Source organism: Papaver somniferum, chromosome 2 (assembly GCF_003573695.1).
Source record: "Papaver somniferum cultivar HN1 chromosome 2, ASM357369v1, whole genome shotgun sequence".
Classification (NCBI taxonomy): Eukaryota; Viridiplantae; Streptophyta; class Magnoliopsida; order Ranunculales; family Papaveraceae; genus Papaver; species Papaver somniferum.
In genome coordinates, this window is record NC_039359.1 from 8,505,705 (window position 1) to 8,526,711 (window position 21,007).

The 21,007-nt window shown below is 38.5% G+C and overlaps 1 protein-coding gene across 1 annotated transcript; it reads left to right on the forward strand.

The window, feature by feature from the left end:
• Positions 1-14,944: 14,944 nt before the first annotated feature.
• On the forward strand, positions 14,945-19,933 carry LOC113346823 (SWI/SNF complex component SNF12 homolog). Its single transcript, XM_026590349.1, has 4 exons — positions 14,945-15,081; positions 16,745-16,822; positions 17,789-19,396; positions 19,635-19,933. The coding sequence occupies exons 3-4, from the start codon at positions 17,808-17,810 to the stop codon at positions 19,705-19,707; spliced, it is 1,662 nt and encodes a 553-aa protein (XP_026446134.1). The 5' UTR covers positions 14,945-15,081; positions 16,745-16,822; positions 17,789-17,807; the 3' UTR covers positions 19,708-19,933.
• The last annotated feature ends 1,074 nt before the right edge of the window (positions 19,934-21,007 follow it).

Consider the following 21,007-nt stretch of genomic DNA (forward strand, 5'->3'; position numbering starts at 1 on the left):
ACAACCAAATGAAGAATATCATTGGATCTTGATTTAAACCATAAAACAACAAGTAAAAGATGAAATATAAACAAGTAAATAAGAGATTCACACAAAGATAATTAACATGGTTCGATAACGGAGTGTCTACATCCACGGGAAGGTAAAAGAAAGTTTATTATGCTTTTGATTTGTTACAAGGTTGATGAGCTCCATTAATGATAATGAAGTTCAGTGAACGTTTCTAGTAACGAAGGTAGAATGAAGGTATCAAGAGTAAAACGAAGGTAGAACGAAGGTATCGAGGGTAAAACGAAGGTAGAACGAAGGTAGTAAACCAATCCAGCTATTATTCCTCTCTTCAAAGGTAGTGGATTTGTTACTCCTCCTTTTCTAGCTCCCAAAAGTATGTCCCCCTTCTCTTCTTCTCTTCTCCCTTTTTATAGGGAAAAGGGATACTTGTTTTATTACAAAAATGACATTAGCTTAGTTTCTAAGCACTCTTAGAATTGATGTAGTGTGTTGCGTTGCTTTATTATTATCTTGCTCCAGCTTCTAATCTCCCTCCACGTGTCAAGGTGTTTTATGGTGTATACAATTTGCCCCTTTTCTTGAGGGTTGTTGATGAACGATCCTAGAGAAAAAATTACTTCCACCTCGTTTGTCATTGCATTGGTTGTTGTTTCCTCCATCTGCTCTTTGTTGGAAAGCTTTTGCGTTCTTTGTGGAGGAACTTGGTCTGACCTGCATCGGTATCAAAGTTGGCGAAGGTTCTTCAACCTATTCTTCACCGACTTGAATGATCTTCATCACCCAAGTCGAAGGTACTTCATCTGCTCTTGGTCGAGAGGCTTTTGCGCTCTTTGTGGAGGGATTCCGGTGAAGAATATATTGTGTTGCAGTATATACACTTGCCCCTATTCTTCACTGAAATTATGAAATGTTCCTACACATGGAGTTAAAATGTATCTCACCTTTTTTCTCTGATATGTGCCCTCTCTTGTATGGCTTTCCCTATTCTTGTATATCGGCAACCTCTTGGTGCCGCGTCATCTTGTATATTGTAGAAGTTTGGTTTTAGTCTTATTACTCCCATCATGTACGTTGCATCTTCATGGTGTTTGGCTTTGGTGTGCAGCAACATCAGTCGTTCTTCGTAATCCCTCTTTGTTAACAATGAAATCGACATGCCGCGAGTACATAGCAGCAACAGTTGAGGTTGATTAAGCTTCTTCCTGCACAAAGTTGAAACGAAGAGCTCTTGTTGGTTAATCTTCAATATAGAAATCACTAACAAGTTGGTTAGGATAAGAATAGGAAATACAAGAAGTTCTAAGAATTGGGAGCTAGCTAAGTTATAAGAAAAGGAAAGACATGTAATAAGGTAATAGGACTAGGAAAAGGAATTCATAGTTCTATATATATATGATCACCAAAGTTGTGGTTCATCATATGAGCAAGATTAGAGCTTGTGTTTAGTTTTGAGAGATTTTCTAAACATCAATAAAGAGAGTTGTCTTTATATAAGATAATTTTCATCTTGCAGTTTCCATTAATTGGTATCAGAGCTTGTTTCTGAGCCATGGAAAACGAAACCACCATTGTGGGTGTAAAACAGTTCACGCCACCATCAATACAAGTTCCAATCCTCAACGCCACAAACTACACAGTATGGGCCATGAGAATGAAGGTACTGATGAAAATCTACAAAGTTTAGGAAATAATTGATCCTGGTACATTGGACCCAGACAAAAACAATGTTGCCATTGGATTACTCTTTCAAGCAATACCAGAATGTCTTGTTCTACAAGTTGGTGAACAGGAAACTTCAAAGAAAATTTGGGATGCAATAAAGGCACGTAATCTCGGAGCTGATCGAGTTAAAGAAGCCCGTCTGCAAACCTCAATGTCTAAATTTGAAAGAGTGAAGATGAAAGACACTGATACTATTGATAGCTTTGCAGGAAAGATATCAGAGATAGCCTCAAAAGCTGCGTCACTTGGACAGTCCATTGATGAAGATAAACTGGTAAAGAAGTTTCTCAATAGTTTACGAAGATCCAAGTATATTCATATCATAGCTTCTCTCGAACAAGTCTTAGATTTAAAGAAGACTAGCTATGAAGATATAATTGGAAGATTGAAAGCATATGAAGAAAGAATCCTTGATGAAGAAAACAATGGAGAAACTCAAGGAAAACTCTTGTACACAAACTCTTACCAACAAAACTCTGCGACAAGAGAAATAGGTCGTGGAAGAGGTGGTAGAGGAAACAGAGGCCGATGAAGGGGAGGAAGGTTTAACTCACAAGATAGAACAACAAGTCATAATGATCAAAACCAAGGGAAAGAAAAGAAGGATAGATCAAACATTATTTGTTACAGATGTGAAAACCCAGGACACTTCTCCTCTGTATGCCCTGAAAGAATACAAAAGATGGAAGAAACAAACAAGAATGAAAAAAGGGAAGCAAATACATCTCTTTTCATGCACGAAGTTGTATTCTTAAACGAAGGGAAACTAATACCAAAGAACTACGAATCAAAGGATGGAGAAGAAGGAATCTGGTATTTAGATAATGGAGCCAGCAATCACATGACTGGTAAGAGACACTACTTTTCTGAACTCAATGAGAAAATCAAAGGACAAGTGAAGTTTGGGGATGGATCTTCTGTAGAAATTGAAGGGAAAGAATCAATTCTATTTCAGAGCAAGACCGGAGAACAGAAGCTTGTCACAAACATCTACTTCATCCCAAACTTACAAAGCAACATTCTAAGTTTAGGACAAGCTATAGAAGTTGGATGTGATGTTAGAATGCGACAAGATTATCTAACAGTTGATGACCCAAGTGGAAGACTTTTAGTTAGAGTCTCACGCTCACAGAATAGACTCTACAAGATAAGTCTCATGATTGGAAGGTCATTGTGTCTGAATATGAGACTGGAAGATCAGACATGGAAGTGGCATGCAAGGTTAGGACACATACGTTTCAGAACCTTAAAAACTATGTCTCAGAACAAGATGGTTCGAGGGCTACCACAACAAAACAGAGTGGTGGAGAGGAGAAACAGGACTCTAATGGAGATGACAAGAAGTTCTTTAAAGGCTATGAAGGTACCTAATTATCTATGGGGAGAAGTTGTACGACACTCCACATACCTAATAAACAAGATACCTACAAAAGCTCTGAAAGACATGACTCCATATGAAAGTTTGCGAAAGAGAAAACCAAACATAGATCATTTAAGAGTGTTTGGTTGCAAAGCATACACAAAAGTTGATTCTTCAACTCTTAAGAAACTGGATGATCGATCTCAGACTCTTGTGAATCTAGGAATTGAGCCTGGATCCAAAGCTTACAGATTATTCAATCCAACAACGAAAAGAGTGATAGTGAGTCGAGATGTGGTATTCGATGAAAAATCAAACTGGAACTGGAAAGAAACTAATGATAGATCAAGTAGGGATCCAGGAATGTTTCACATGAGATGGGGTCAAGTAATTGATGAAGGCGAAGGACCCATAATCATCAATACCAATGGAAACAATGATGTTAATCAAGAAGAAGAAGAGAATAATGAAAACACTGAGAATAACGAAGAAGTAGAAGAAGAAGAAGAAGAAGAAGAGATCGATGAAATAACTCAACCCATTCCACTGCGAAAATCAACAAGACAGATACAAAAGCCACAGTACCTGGAGGATTATGTTCTTCAAGCTGCAGAAGAATGTGAGATTATGCTACTTTCTGTTAATGATGAACCAAGGAATTTTCAGGAAGCAAAGGTCTCGACTAAATGGACACAAGCATGTAGAGAAGAAATTATTTCAATCAACAGAAACAAGACTTGGTTTCTAGTTGATAAGCCAGGTGGGGTAAAAGTGATTGGCCTTAAGTGAATTTTCAAAATAAAACGGAATGTTGATGGTACTGTCAACAAATATAAGGCAAGACTTGTAGTTAAGGGATACGTTCAAGAATCAGGCATAGACTTTGATGAAGTTTTCGCACCAGTTGCTAGACTAGAGATAATTCGTCTCTTAATAGCAGAAGCAGCATCAAACTCATGGGAAATTCACCACTTAGACGTTAAGACAACATTCTTACATGGTGAATTGCGAGAAGATGTGTATGTTGAACAACCAGAAGGTTTTGAAGTAAAAGGACAAGAGCATAAGGTTTAAAAGTTATCAAAAGCTCTATATGGTCTAAGACAAGCTCCTCGAGCCTGGAATAAAAAGTTAGATCAAATCTTAAGAGAAATCAGATTTGTTAAGTGCTCTAAAGAAACATCAGTATACAGAAGAGAAGAGAAGAAAAGGGAACGCTTCTTGTGATTGCAGTCTATGTAGATCTATTTTTGACTGGCAACTCCCTTAAGGTGATCAATGAGTTCAAGAGAGAAATGTCATCAAAGTTTGAGATGTCAGACCTCAGAAAACTCACTTATTACCTTGGCATAGAAGTCCATCAAGGAGTAGATGGGATTCAGATTAAACAAGAAGCTTATGCAAGGAGAATTCTGAAAGAAGCAGGACTTGAAACTTGTAATCCAACCAAGATACCAATGGAGTTTGGACTTAAAGTTTCAAAGGCACGAGAAGAAGTTGAGATTGATCCAACGAGTTATAGAAGAAATGTTGGATGCCTTAGATACTTGTTACACAAGACCAGACTTGGCTTTCTTTGTGGGAGTAGCAAGTCGTTATATTCAGAGTCCACGCAAGTTTCATGGTGATATAATAAAGCATATATTGAGATATCTAAGAGGAAAAATCAGCTATGGATTGAAGTATGGTCGAGGAGGATCAAAAGGAATTGTTGGGTATAGTGACAGCAGTCATAATATTGACCAAGATGATGGAAAAGGTACAACTGGTCATATATTTTATCTAGGTGAAGCACCTATTACATGGTGTTCACAGAAACAAGACACTGTAGCCCTCTCATCCTGTGAAGCTGAGTTTATGGCTGCAACAGAAGCAGCTTAACAATCAATATGGATTCAAGAACTGTTGGGTGAAATCAAAGGAAGAGAACCTGAAAAAGTTCTCATCAAGATTGATAAGAAGTCTGCAATTGCACTCACTAAAAATCCATTGTTTCATGGGAAGACGAAACACATTCACAAAAGGTATCATTTCATACGAGAATGTATCGAGAAGGAGATCATCAACGTTGAAAACATACCAGGAACTGAGCAGAAAGCAGATATATTGACAAAGGCATTAGCTCGGATCAAGTTTGAAGAAATGAGACAACTGATTGGAGTACAAGATATGTCACGGGTAAGGTTGAAGCTTAACGGGGAGAATGTTGGTTAATCTTCAATATAGAAATCACTAACAAGTTGGTTAGGATAAGAATAGGAAATACATGAAGTTCTAAGAATTAGGAGCTATCTAAGTTCTAAGAAAAGGAAAGACATGTAATAAGGTAATAGGACTAGGAAAAGGAATTCATAGTTCTATATATATATGATCACCAAAGTTGTGGTTGATCATATGAGCAAGATTAGAGCTTGTGTTTAGTTTTGAGAGATTTTCTAAACATCAATAAAGAGAGTTGTCTTTATATAAGGTAAGTTTCATCTTGCATTTGCCATTAGCTCTTTGATGGAATCACCATTCCACCATCGAAGTAGCCTTTGAATTGGGTTTTGTTGATCTCCTCCAATTGGCATCATCGGAGTATAGCTTGTATGTATCATCGGGATTGGTATTGAGCGCCGGGTGAACTATGCTCCGGATTGCTTTCATCATCGTCATTGGACATATCGCCTTGGTTGCAGGGCTCGATCTATCATCGGGTTGCTTTTGTTATCATCGTCGCACTTTTACATCATCATCGTCGTCGGACTTGAGCTTTTCCCTATCATCGTCCTTGAATGTGAGTCTCAGATCGAGTAATCAAATGAGCAGCAGCATGGGTTGATAACTCCATCGGGTGGTAACAACTACGTTCATCACTTAGTGGCAGCAATTTGATCGCAGCATCGTCTCAGCAGTGCCTCCATTCTTACAGCAGAGTTGGGTTTGCCACAACAATGGCAACACAGGTGCGTCTTCAGCAACATAAGTGGATCTTCATCCATCATATGTACATGGGTCAGTAACATTATTAACATTACTTGCACCAGGATAAGGTCCTCAAGTAAATATCTCGGGTATGGCACTTCGGCAGCTTTTACTTCGTAGCATCGACTTGTCGGTAGTAATTGCACCATTAGTACGCAACAACTTCTTGTGTTCTCTGTATTATGAGAATTTAGATAAAATCATGACATGAGTAATAAGTTATTATTGAATAAAGGAATGCTTTAAACAGTAACAAACATTCAGTGTCTATATGGTTGGTCTTGCCCCTATATTGTGAGAATTTGTAAATCCATCGTCGCAGAGGCAAGATGCGTGTTTGAACCTGTCATCCCGTTGGCTAATTCCGGACCAGAAAATTACCGAACGGTGGGGGTTTGAAAATCTCCCAGAGACGTGGTGTAAAACTGAATGTTTTACAAACACATGTTCCGCTGAGCTGCCGAAGGCATGACATGTTGGGTATCTCTTTTTTATGGAAGCCTTCCCCCGGTCATACACTCATAGACGCTTACGGGTAAGTCCCGAGAGATTGCGTGCAAGCGCTTTCCCCAGTATGTTTGTATATACATAAAAAAAAAATGCTAGTATTTTCGAAATGTAAGGAATATAAATTTTCGCAAAATCTCTAGTTATGTGTGATGTATGTATGCCCCTTGTTGGTTTCGGAAGCTGGTTGACGAAGCTTGTGAAAGTAAAAATAGTTTCCCTTGTAGAGTCTTTGCGGGCACATTGAACGATGTTTATGTTGAGCTGAAATTCTTTGGAGTTTCATCGTCTTTGTAACAGTTCAATGTATCATGTGCGATGAAGCGGTTGAATCGTCGTTGATCTATAGCTTCCTATGTGATTTAATTCTGCCTTTTTCTTAACACCGAGATATGGTGTTGGAGCTATCCATCGTTCTTTGAATCTTTGCTTCTTTATAAGGACCTGGCTTTCTTTGCCCCTGCTTGATTGTTATCCACTACATTTCCAGCGTCTTCGAGCTCAGCTGAGCTTGTCTTGTAATTATTGCCTAAATTGACTCCCGCACCAGAGCAACACTGAACTGGGCTGGTTTGTTTTTCTTTGTAAGCATCGGTTGGTTGCTCATCGTGTTATTCTCATCGTGTGGTAGGTACTACCGGCTCGGGAGTGCTATCTTCGTTTGTGATCTGCTCATCGTATTTAAATGGGAACTGAAACTTCGCTTCTGGATCATCAATTAAATGGTCCTACACACAAATGAGACAAAGAATATCTCCCAAAGCTGATCTCCTCATACTTTGAATTGATACGTCCATCAATGTTGCGCTGTGGTTGTTGGTTAATCTTTAATATAGAAATCACTAACAAGTTGGTTAGGATAAGAATAGGAAATACATGAAGTTCTAAGAATTAGGAGCTAGCTAAGTTCTAAGAAAAGGAAAGACATGTAATAAGGTAATAGGAATAGGAAAAGAAATTCATAGTTCTAAATATATATGATCACCAAAGTTGTGGTTGATCATATGAGCAAGATTAGAACTTGTGTTTAGTTTTGAGAGATTTTCTAAACATCAATAAAGAGAGTTGTCTTTATATAAGCTAAGTTTCATCTTGCAGTTGCCATTAGATAATGCCAAGTTCAGCGATGATGAAACGAAGACTGATGCCGATGCTGTAAAGTCTTGAGACGACGAACCAAAATTTTGAAGACAATGGCTGCAATCCTACATTGATGAAACTTACAGCGAGTATTGCATCCATTGTCTTCAAAATTTTGGTTCGTCGTCTCAAGACTTTACAGCATCGACATCAGTCTTCGTTTCATCATCGCTGAACTTGGCATTATCTAATGGCAACTGCAAGATGAAACTTAGATTATAAAAAGACAACTCTCTTTATTGATGTTTAGAAAATCTCTCAAAACTAAACACAAGCTCTAATCTTGCTCATATGATCAACCACAACTTTGGTGATCATATATATATATAGAACTATGAATTCCTTTTCCTAGTCTTATTACCTTATTACATGTCTTTCCTTTTCTTAGAACTAGATGACTTCTAATTCCCTTAGGATTACATCAATTTCCTAATCTTGTCCTAAGCAGCTTGTTAGTGACTTCTATGTTGAAGTTTAACCAACATTCTCCCCGTTAAGCTTCAACCTTACCCGTGACATATCTTGTACTCCAATCAGTTGTCTCATTTCTTCAAACTTGATCCGAGCTAATGCCTTTGTCAATATATCTGCTTTCTGCTCAGTTCCAGGTATGTGTTCTACGTTAATGACCTCCTTATCGATGCATTCTCGTATGAAATGATACCTTTTGTGAATGTGTTTCGTCTTCCCATGAAACACTGGATTTTTAGTGAGTGCAATTGCAGACTTATTATCAATCTTGATGAGAACTTTTTCAGGTTCTCTTCCTTTGATTTCACCCAACAGTTCTTGAAGCCATGTTGATTGTTTAGCTGCTTCTGTTGCGGCCATGAACTCAGCTTCGCATGATGAGAGGGCTACAATGTCTTTCTTCTGTGAACACCATGTAATAGGTGCTTCACCTAGATAAAATATATGACCAGTTGTACCTTTTCCATCATCTTGGTCAATATTATGACTGATGTCACTATACCCAATAATTCCTTTTGATCCTCCTCGACCATACTTCAATCCATAACTGATTGTTCCTCTTAGATATCTCAATATCTGCTTTATTACATCACCATGAGACTTGCGTGGACTCTGCATATAACGGCTTGCTACTCCCAAAGAGAAAGCCAAGTCTGGTCTTGTGTGTAACAAGTATCTAAGGCATCCAACATTTCTTCTATAACTCGTTGGATCAATCTCAGCTTCTTCTTGTGCCTTTGAAACTTTAAGTCCAAACTCCATTGGTATCTTAGTTGGATTACAAGTTTCAAGTCCTGCTTCTTTCAGAATTCTCCTTGCATAAGCTTCTTGTTTAATCTGAATCCCATCTACTCCTTGATGGACTTCTATGCCAAGGTAATAAGTGAGTTTTCCGAGGTCTGACATCTCAAACTTTGATGACATTTCTTTCTTGAACTCATTGATCACCTTAAGGGAGTTTCCAGTCAAAAATAGATCATCTACATAGACTGCAATCACAAGAAGCGTTCCCTTTTCTTCTCTTCTGTATACTGATGTTTCTTTAGAGCACTTAAAAAATCTGATTTCTCTTAAGATTTGATCTAAATTTGTATTCCAGGCTCGAGGAGCTTGTCTTAGACCATATAGAGCTTTTGATAACTTATAAACCTTATGCTCTTGTCCTTTTACTTCAAAACCTTCTGGTTGTTCAACATACACATCTTCTCGCAATTCACCATGTAAGAATGTTGTCTTAACGTCTAAGTGGTGAATTTCCCATGAGTTTGATGCAGCTTCTGCTATTAAGAGACGAATTGTCTCTAGTCTAGCAACTGGTGCGAAAACTTCATCAAAGTCTATGCCTGATTCTTGAACGTATCCCTTAGCTACAAGTCTTGCCTTATATTTGTTAATAGTTCCATCAACATTTCTTTTAACCTTGAAGATCCACTTGAGGCCAATCACTTTTACCCCACCTGGCTTATCAACTAGAAACCAAGTCTTGTTTCTGTTGATTTAAATAATTTCTTCTCTACATGCTTGTGTCCATTTAGTCGAGACTTTTGCTTCCTGAAAATTCCTTGAATCATCATTAACAGAAAGTAGCATAATCTCACATTCTTCTGCAGCTTGAAGAACATAATCCTCCAGATACTGTGGCTTTTGTATCTGTCTTGTTGATTTTCGCAGTGGAATGGGTTGAGTTATTTCATCGATCTCTTATTCTTCTTCTTCTTCTACTTCTTCGTTATTCTCAATGTTTTCATTATTCTCTTCTTCTTCTTGATTAACATCATTGTTTCCATTGGTATTGATGATTATGGGTCCTTCGCCTTCATCAATTACTTGACCCCATCTCATGTGAAACATTCCTGGATCCCTCCTACTTGGTCCATCATTAGTTTCTTTCCAGTTCCAGTTTGCTTTTTCATCGAATACCACATCTCGACTCACTATCACTCTTTTCGTTGTTAGATTGAATAATCTGTAAGCTTTGGATCCAGGCTCAATTCCTAGATGCACAAGTGTCTGAGATCGATCATCCAGTTTCTTAAGAGTTGCAGAATCAACTTTTGCGTATGCTTTGCAACCAAACACTCTTAAATGATCTATGTTTGGTTTTCTCTTTCGCAAACTTTCATATGGAGTCATGTCTTTCAGAGCTTTCGTAGGTTTCCTGTTTATTAGGTATTTGGAGTGTCGTACATCTTCTCCCCATAGATAATTAGGTACCTGCATAGCCTTTAAAGAACTTCTTGTCATCTCCATTAGAGTCCTGTTTCTCCTCTCCACCACTCTGTTTTGTTGTGGTGTAATAGGACCACATAAATCAGCATGAAGAAGCTCTAATGACTTTGAGGCTCTGAATGTTGTTGCTTTTGGAAAACCTTGACGCGTTTGTTTCCCAACTAAACATGATTCACAGATCCTTGATTCATCGTTTATCTGTGGTATCCCTCTAACCATCTTGTTCTGAGACATAGTCTTTAAGGTTCTGAAACTTATGTGTCCTAACCTTGCGTGCCACTTCCATGTCTGATCTTCCAGTCTCATATTCAGACACAATGGCCTTCCAATCATGAGACTTATCTTGTAGAGTCTATTATGTGAGCGTGAGACTCTAACTAAAAGTCTTCCACTTGGGTCATGAACTGTTAGATAATCTTGTCGCATTCTAACATCACATCCAACTTATGTAGCTTTGTAAGTTTGGGATGAAATATATGTTTGTGACAAGCTTTTGTTTTCCGGTCTTGCTCTGAAATAGAATTGATCATTTCCCTTCAATTCCTACAGAAGATCCATCCCCAAACTTCACTTGTCCTTTGATTTTCTCATTGAGTTCAGAAAAGTAGTGTCTCTTACCAGTCATGTGATTGCTGGCTCCATTATCTAAATACCAAACTTCTTTTTCACCTTTCTTTGTTTCGTAGATCTTTGGTATTAACTTCTCTTCGTTTAAGAATACCACTTCGTGCATGAAAAGAGCTGTATCTACTTCCCTTGTTTCATTCTTGTTTGCTTCTTCCATCTTTTGTATTCTTTCAGGGCATACAGAGGATAAGTGTCCTGGTTTATCACATCTGTAACAAATAATGTTTGATCTATCCTTCTTTTCTTTCCCTTGGTTTTGATCATTCTGACTTGTTGTTCTATCTTGTGAGTTAAACCTTCCTCCCCTTCCTCGGCCTCTGTTTACTCTACCACCTCTTCCACGACCTCTTCCTCTTGTCGCAGAGTTTTGTTGGTAAGAGTTTGTGTACAAGAGTTTTCCTTGAGTTTCTCCATTGTTTTCTTCATCAAGGATTCTCTCTTCATATGCTTTCAGTCTTCCAATTATATCTTCATAGCTAGTCTTCTTTAAATCTAAGACTTGTTCGAGAGAGGCTATGATATGAATATACTTGGATCTTGGTAAACTATTGAGAAACTTCTTTACCAGTTTATCTTCATCAATGGACTGTCCAAGTGACGCAGCTTTTGAGGCTATCTCTGATATCTTTCCTGCAAAGCTATCAATAGTATCAATGTCTTTCATCTTCACTCTTTCAAATTTAGACATTAAGGTTTGCAGACGGGCTTCTTTAACTCGATCAGCTCCGAGATTACGTGCCTTTATTGCATCCCAAATTTTCTTTGAAGTTTCCTGTTCACCAACTTGTAGAACAAGACATTCTGGTATTGCTTGAAAGAGTAATCCAATGGCAACATTGTTTTTGTATGGGTCCAATGTACCAGGATCAATTGTTTCCCAAACTTTGTAGATTTTCATCAGTTTCTTCATTCTCATGGCCCATACTGTGTAGTTTGTGGCGTTGAGGATTGGAACTTGTATTGATGGTGGCGTGAACTGTTTTACACCCACAATGGTGGTTTCGTTTTCCATGGCTCAGAAACAAGCTCGGATACCAATTAATGGCAACTGCAAGATGAAAATTAGCTTATATAAAGACAACTCTCTTTATTGATGTTTAGAAAATCTCTCAAAACTAAAAACAAGCTCTAATCTTGCTCATATGATCAACCACAACTTTGGTGATCATATATATATAGAACTATGAATTCATTTTCCTAGTCCTATTACCTTATTACATGTCTTTCCTTTTCTTAGAACTAGATGACTTCTAATTCCCTTAGGATTACATCAATTTCCTAATCTTGTCCTAACCAGCTTGTTAGTGACTTCTATGTTGAAGTTTAACCAACATTATCGTCATTGTATTTTGCTGCACCATCATCGTCAAACTTGAGCCGCTTTCGCTAATTTTTGCTCCTCTCCAGCTCTTCTTTCCCTTTGCTCTTTTATGCCGGATTTCTTGCACCTTCATCGTAATTAGCGTGGGAGTGGACGACTGCACTGTCGGGGTGGATGATCAGGACCGCATCATTGGAGTGGGGGATTATCATCGTTCTTCAGGGAACGAAGGTAGTGAGAGGCAATCCAGCTAATACTCCTCTCTTCAAAGGTAGTGGATTTCTTCCTCCCTCTCTAGCCGTCCCAAGAAAAGTCCTTCAATCGTAGCCATCAAAGCTCATCGTTGTGTATCGTGGACCTTCGCCTGGTATTGCATCGGCTTTGCACCTTCGTAACAAAACTTTGCGCCACCGCCAACGGAGCTATTGCTGCAAAGAACGTTGTTGCTTCTACTGGGGTCCATGTTACGGTGTGAGCCTTGGTCTGCTGCTGTACTAGAATTCATACGTTGATACAATTTGTGGATATAGTCGATGATGTGGTATTCCCGAGCTTTCAATTAATCTCAGTTGTCGTGACTTATGCGGAGAATCGTCGCTGGGACTTTGGTATTAACTGTCGGGTCGAAGATATATTACTAGATTGCGGGACCGAAGATGGCAGTTGCATCATCGGAGTGGAGGATCGGGACTGCTTCATACTCTGCGTCATCATCACCGGACTTTCATCCCTGCCGGGTCAGTCTTCACGCATCGTTGGTTTTTGGCTCTTCGTTGTAGGAGATGCATCTTCGTCATACTTTGCATTTTGGGAAGCCTTGGACTTCATGAGGATATGTCGAGTAACCCGGATGTGTACTTAGGGAAGCTTCGTATGCCGAGTAGCTTTCTCGTTGGTGGAACGTTGGATTTGACGTTGGAGAACCTGAACGACCATGGTTTGCAAGGTCTTGGGACATCGTAGCAAGACTCTTGCTCTTCATTTTCCAAAGATCATCTTTGTTGGCTTTGGATCGTCCTTTGGCTCATCGAATTTAGTTCTTCTTGGTATGGTTGGTCATCAGAACTAGTCCATCGTCACAAGGCTTATCTTCATAAGCACAAGGACCGGATCTATCATCGGAGCTTTGAGTTAACGCCTTATCTTCTTAGCTCCTTCGTTGGGACGCTGGTACAAACTAGAGCAAAGATCAATTGAGGGCCTACTTTTAAATTTATTAATCCATAAAGACTAAGACATCATTATAATAAGGCAGTACTTTCTGACAAGATAAAGACATAAAGTAGAAAAGATAAGGGCATAAAGTAGAAAAGATTAGGTAGTTTGACTAACAAACTGACATTTGACATTATTCAAAACTTTTTGTGGCGTATAATCATTCTGAAAAGCACTAACGAATCTTCACTAAAAAAAACATAATTTTAGAGGACCCATTTTTAAAGAACTCCACAAAAGGCTTCGGAAATTAAGGCATCAGCGGGATGATTCGCTGAATTGTTTTTGAGAACTTGAGCATACATGCTGATAGAAGCTAGTGCGAGGTTTTAATTAAGTTAGAAAATGAAAGCTTGGTAGCACATTTGATTTTTCAGCCACGAATGAAAAATAAAGATCAACAAACCTTTGTCTCAAACACTGAGTCAGAATCTTATGAAAGGATTTTCGTTTGGTATTCACATTTTGAAGAACATCTCAGGTGAAGAAATTAAGTTGAAAATCGAAAACCAATTAAAAGATAATAGATTTGGGACAGGTAGAATAAATTCTTTACCCGTCCCTGTTTCTAGCGTCAAATTGTTACTACCATTTTTCTAGTGGCAACAACCAAATGAACAAAATCATTGGATCTTGATTTAAACCATAAAACAGAAAGTAAAAAATGAAATATAAACAAGTAAATAAGAGATTCACACAAAGATAATTAACGTGGTTCGACAACGGAGTGTCTACATCCACGGGAAGGTAAAATAAAGTTTATTATGCTTTTGATTTGTTACAAGGTTGATGAGCTCCATTAATGATAATGAAGTTCAGTGAAGGTTTCTAGTAACGAAGGTAAAACGAAGGTATCGAGGGTAAAACGAAGGTAGAACGAAGGTATCGAGGGTAAAACGAAGGTAACGAAGGTAGTAAACCAATCCAGCTATTATTCCTCTCTTCAGAGGTAGTGGATTTGTTACTCCTCCTTTTCTAGCTCCCAATAGTCTGTCCCCCTTCTCTTCTTCTCTTCTCCTTTTTTATAGGAAAAGGGGATACTTGTTTTATTATAAAAATGACATTAGCTAAGTTTTTAAGCACTCTTAGAATTGATGTAAGCTTCTAATCTCCGTCCACGTGTCAAGGTGTTTTACGGTGTATACAACCATGTTAGATTTTCACTAGAAATTCTTGTACGCTTGAATATAATAAGATGCGTCTTTTGCTCTAGGATCGTACTGTTATGTTGATTTGAAAATTTTTACTGTAAACCAAAATTCGAAAATCGTAGTCAAACTCGGCCGAGTACCTTGCGAGTAATTGTGAAACGTCCGTCCAATTTTCTTAGTTGAGGATATATTTGTAAATTCGACAATTTTGTAATGAAAAACCCTATATCGTCTTTATCCCCAAATATTGTTCTACTGTTCTTCCCATTTCTACGCTGCTGCTGTCGAGTGTTTTGATCAATTCTACTTCACTAATTCCTCTAATATACCAATCCGTTTTCTTTCCTGTTCATCAAAAGGTGAGTGATTTTTCTTCTTCTTTTCCTTCTTCGTCATCTTCTTTGTGTTGAAGAATTCGCTTATAGATTTGATTTATTATGTTGGCTAGTTAATTTCTAAGATTTGTTTCCAACATTCTGAATGATGAGTTGTTTTCGTTTTCGATCTTGAATAACGAATTTTTCTTGAATTGTGTGGTTTTTATGCATAATAAATAGGTTAATTTTGAGAGTTTTAATGATATTCAGAATCTGAGGGTAGACTTCGTTGCTACTATGCAAATTTGAACTTTCAAGTGGTGAATGTTTTCTAATCACTGTGAAAAATGTGGGTTTGATATTCACTGTGATCACCATGTGGGTTGCAATTGAATGATTTAGTTTGTTTTAATTTTGTCTTACTTTTGATATTCTAGCCTAACGCAGTAATTTGCTCATCTTATGTCTGATATGTTGGCGAATGATATTTTATTACTGAGACCTATGAACGATTAGCAGTGAATTGCTGGTGGTGCTGATACTTTGTAATCTGTATCTTTTCTAAAAAGCCAAATTGGATTAGTTGTTTCTTATGAGCTTTTTTCCTCGTCGCAATTGTTATAGTGAATCAAATTGTATACTAGGATTGAGTTGGTAACCAGATTATATACCAGAGTCCAGGAACTCGATTAGAATAGCATGGCGTCTTCTTCTGGGGAGTCCAAATGAGAAATGTGGCCTCCTACTATTCGTTATCCACATGAGTCAATGATAGAGAAAATTGGTGATGAATTGAATGATAGTGGTAGTTTACTGTTTAAGACGTTACAAGTTACTGCTAGCTATGATTTTCTTTATTTTTCCTTTGTGTTTGCATTTAACTTGTTTATTAGGAATGATGTTTCTTTAATGTCGAATGGGCAGCTTCCTTTGAGGAACTCGCCCTGCTTCTCTCCTTGGGCCTATCTGAGGAAGATCTGAGGAGCAAGTTCAACTACTTTAATTGAACCCTAAAACCCTTTTGGAATTTTTGACATGATAGTTCTGTACCAAATACTCATTATTAGTCCGGCTTAGTGAGAGATTTTGAGGATATAGTTGGAGTTGAAGAGAGCCACCCAAGGACATTAGTGGTTGTTCTTGTTTACGGGATTTTTGTTTGTTAATACTATTTTCCATCACCTTCAGTTGCCATTAAAAGTCTCTTTCCAGCTTTAGATTGAATCAGTAGCAAAATTTTAGATATGGATCCGACAGAAACAATTAAACTAGAGGGCATAGTTAGAAACTAGCTCTTTAAGTTTAGCAGTTACCACCTTCAACTGGTTTCTCGTGGCCTCTTATGCAGAGTTTATAACTGATGCAGACAGTAATAGATACCCATTGTTCTGATTTATATTGTTATCGGTGTTCTGCTATATATATATTTCTTTCTTTCTTTTAAATAAGTTTTTTTCAGTTTCCCCCTTACTTGCATATCTCATGGTAATTCGTTTGAACTGTGAATAAATATTTGAGACTATGCCTAGTGCATAAATAAGGTTAGTGACTTCAAATCTTTTGAAATTAACCACCCTTCCTTTTCATTGAAGTATTTCAGCCTAAAGTAAACATTATCGAGAAACTTATCCAATTATTTGTTCCCAACTATTTGAATTAGTCACACTCAGATACTAATCTTCCTTACCCTTTTCTTTTGTTGCAGCTTGCTTGAAGCGCTGATAATCAAATGTTATCTTTCTTGCTGTCTATGTGGTAGTGAGAAAGCATTCTGTTATTTCAGGTATGCTTCTCATTTTGGAATCAAATCTAGACGTGTCATAGACTCATAACTCACAGATTTATATGTAGCAGGATAGCATTTTAGGTTCAACGATTAGCTTTTATGAGATTTATTAAATTAATATGCTTTTCCGTCTTACTTAACTATTTCCACCTTTTTCATTTTATTATCCTTCGTATTTCTACTGGCATATTTCCTTGTTTGTCTTTGTATCGCATTCTTCTGGTCATGGGTGGAATCTTGCACTTTTGCTACTCAAAAAACATAGTGTTGGCAAATGCCTCTTCATCTTTACAGTAAGTGCTAATGTACAACCAAATCTTTTTCAAGTAAGAGATTTGATCTGACAGTTGCAGTAAACCTATCTAAACGTTGTTGTCGGTAACATTTAACTACTAACGGTAGAAATATTGAATTGATTAAGCCGGTAGGTTAATCTGATGATTAGATAACTAGGATTATCGAGAAAGTCCCTATTTTATATCAAAGTAAGTTGATGAACTCTGCATGTCTTGCTTCAAAGAGAAGTCTGACATCTATTGAGTCACTTCTGTTTGTTTGTACAGAAACTCCGACTCAGTCGGGGCCTCTTTATCTAAGCTAGTGAATCCAGATCATTTATGAGAGAATTAAGATCCGAATTGGAACTCTGTTTTATCACTTTTAGTCTATAGTTTGTTATGCATTTTTTATTTTCTTAGGCATCATATTTTGCTTGTCTGCGGAATCTATGTTCTGATTCTTCTGAATTGGTAATACATCTTGATTTCCTTGAGGTTCTGGAAATTTGGATAAGCTTTAATAGCTTTCCACTTTCAGGGGTTTGCATCACCGAGAGAACCCGTGTTCTTTATTTCTGATGAAGAAAAGAAAATATACTGCTTAGGTTATGAATCATAGAATTTGTTCTGTTCCAGTTTCCATGTTTGACAACAAATTAATTATTTCCTCTTTGGTTGTGGGCAGGCCGAACCACTAACTTGCAATGTCCGCTAACAACAGCAACCCTACTAGGAATGTAGTGGGTCCTACTGTTTTGGGGAATGCTGGAGCAGCTTCGTCATCTATGCCTGTAAATCAACCTTCTCAGTTTCATCCTCACTCACAATCCCAGGGGCCAAATAGTTCTCATCCTCAGGGCCTAGTTCAGATACCTTATCCGACTCCACAACAAGTTGCTATGTCTCAGGCCCAAGCTCAGGTGCAGGCGCAGGCGCAAGCTCAGGCTCAGGCTCATGCCCGTAATGCTCAGGCATATGCCCAATATCATGCCGCTCAAATGCAGGCTCAAGCCCAAAACCAAAGCCCTGGAATGGGTCATGCTGGTGTTTCATCTCCCTCTCTCTCTACTCCTGGTACAGGAAGCATTAAGCGCATTCCTCAGAAACCTCCTGTACGTCCTTCTGGACCCACCACAGCGAACACAGTTAGCCCCTATAGAACTATGGAGCTAACACCAGCTGCACGAAGAAAGAAACGGAAGCTCCCAGAGAAACAGTTGCCGGATAGGGTTGCGGCTCTTCTACCTGAATCTGCACTCTACACCCAGCTGCTTGAGTTTGAGGCTAGAGTTGATGCTGCTCTTGCAAGAAAGAAGATTGACATTCAAGAGTCCTTGAAAAACCCTCCCTGTGTCCAAAAGACCCTAAGGATTTATGTTTTCAACACATTCGCGAATCAGATCCGAACAATCCCAGACAAGCTGAACTCTGAACCGCCTACTTGGTCGCTGAAGATAATAGGTAGGATCTTAGAAGATGGTGTAGATCCAGATTCTGCTGCTCTCCAGAAGCAGAGCTCTATGTTTCCGAAGTTCTCCTCCTATTTTAAAAGAGTTGTTATTTCTTTAGACCAAGCGCTCTATCCTGATAATCCTACCATTATGTGGGAGCAGGCTCGATCACCAGTACCTCAAGAGGGCTTTGAGGTTAAAAGGAAAGGGGATAAGGAATTTACCGTGAATATACGATTGGAAATGAATTATTCCCCTGAGAAATTTAAGCTTTCGCCAGCTCTGACTGAGGTTCTTGGGATTGAGGTTGAGACCCGCCCTAGAATCATAGCGGCGATTTGGCATTACGTTAAAGCCAGGAAATTGCAGAACCCTAATGACCCATCTATATTTGCATGTGACCCTGCTCTCCGGAAAGTATTTGGTGAAGAGAAGATGAAATTTGCTATGGTTTCACAGAAAATCTCGCAGCACTTGACCCCTCCTCAGCCTGTACATTTGGAACATAAAATCAAGCTTTCAGGGAATAATCCTTCAGGGAGTGCTTGCTATGATGTCCTAGTTGATGTCCCCCTCCCTCTGCAAAAGGAGATGTCAGCTTTCTTGGCAAATACAGAGAAGCATAAGGAGATTGATGCCTGTGACGAAGCGATCTGTGCAGCTATTAAGAAAATTCATGAGCACCGAAGAAGACGAGCCTTCTTTCTGGGGTTCAGTCAGTCTCCGGTGGAGTTCATTAATGCCCTGATTGCTTCTCAAAGCAGGGATTTGAAGCTTGTTGCTGGGGAAGCTAGCCGTAATGCTGAAAAAGAACGACGTGCAGACTTTTACAACCAAGCATGGTATGCTTTATTTTCCTTTTTCTTTCATAACCCTCTTTATAATTATTTAAGGGTTATTACATTTAAAATTTTATGGAACTGTAGCATGTCCTGTTCTCAAATTTATGTGATAGAACTCATCCTCTTTCACCAAAACATGTCTGTGACTGTGGTCACTTCTCCAGGGAACCCGTTGTGTTGGCTTTTGTTGTTTTCCATCTACTTATTTGAAGTGGTTTTTTTGTTTGAACTCTAATAGGGTTGAAGATGCTGTTATTCGTTACCTGAACCGCAAGCCACCAGCAGGCAGTGATGTTCCTGGAAGTACATGAAGTAGAAGAAACCTAGAATTGAGTGTATTGTCGGAGAACCTACATTGAAGTTATCAGTGTCAGCCGTGTAAGAGTATATCTTCTTTCTAATCGAGCGTTAATTTTCAGTCTAGTCTGTGTTTACAAATTCTATTGCAGTGGCGACTAACAAACCAGAATGTCATCCTTTCGGAAAGAAAAGATTACCCACATTTGACTGTGGGGGTGAAAGTAAATATTGTTCCAATTGTGCGTCTTGCTTGGTCGTGCTCAATGCCTTACTGCTTAAGCAGTGGTGAAACTAGGATTACCCCGTATTACTCTCATCTGTTCCTGTATACTCGGTAAATCTTCATAAAGTTGTGTCAGCACCGACGGGGCTGATTTTCGGCCACGAGGTGTATTTTTAGGTCGTAGTGGCATATGAGGAGATTTTACGTTTCATCTCTAGTTGTATGCTTTGCAATTAACTGCCTAGAAAGCTCCTAGTATTCCAGTTATATGGTCATTGTCATGTGGGGAATTCGGGTGAAGATGAAGTGGTTAAACTAGCACTGTGGGAAGGCAGTAACTAGATAGACCTGAAAGAAAGTCATGCCAAATAATTAGTCATAATCATCAAGGATCCGGCTCTTATCTTTAATTTTTTTGTTCTCATGTGCTATGGCCGTTAGTTTTGTTAGGCACACCAAAATGCTTCAACTGTAATTCTTTTGCTATTCTCAAAAAGAATCCAAGAAGGAACTTATATTTCATTTACATTGCTAGTAGGTTTACTTCATTTTCATTGCTTCAATCTAATCGTCTTTTAAGCTTAACCACCAGATTAGGGCCCCCGCGGGTCAATGGAAACAAAAACATGTTTAAGTTTGGTTTTCGTGGTTTACGTGAAGTAAGAAGTGATTACACTGCTAATTGTGGATTGAACTATTCATGTATGGACCCTACCGTGATAGCGTCATTATGACTAGCAACATTTTCTCTAGTTAATCCAGGAAAAAGAACAATCTCAGGAAAAACGGGACCTTAGTTTATTTTTCCAGTGACCGTTTAATAGTGTCAGCTGGTTGCTTGCATTAGAATTCAGCTTTGTTTTTATTTTTGTTTAAGTGTCATTTAAAAAGGTATATTTAATAGAGAAGCCCATACTGCTGCATGTGGTTTAATGTACTGTAAAATTATCGGGTGATGGTTGCACATGGCTCGCTATCTGGCCAACCTTACAATGGGACACTTCTTTTTCTAAGTAGCCTGGGACTGCTCCAACTCAAAAATTTGCTTGGTTATTCCCATCAAGCGGGTACCCAACTACCCATTGAAG

Coding starts and splice junctions, on each gene's coding strand:
- LOC113346823 (XM_026590349.1), top strand. CDS start 17,808: ATGTCCGCTAACAACAGCAACCCTACTAGGAATGTAGTGGGTCCTACT. Junction 19,397..19,634: donor GACTTTTACAACCAAGCATG/GTATGCTTTATT, acceptor GAACTCTAATAG/GGTTGAAGATGCTGTTATTC.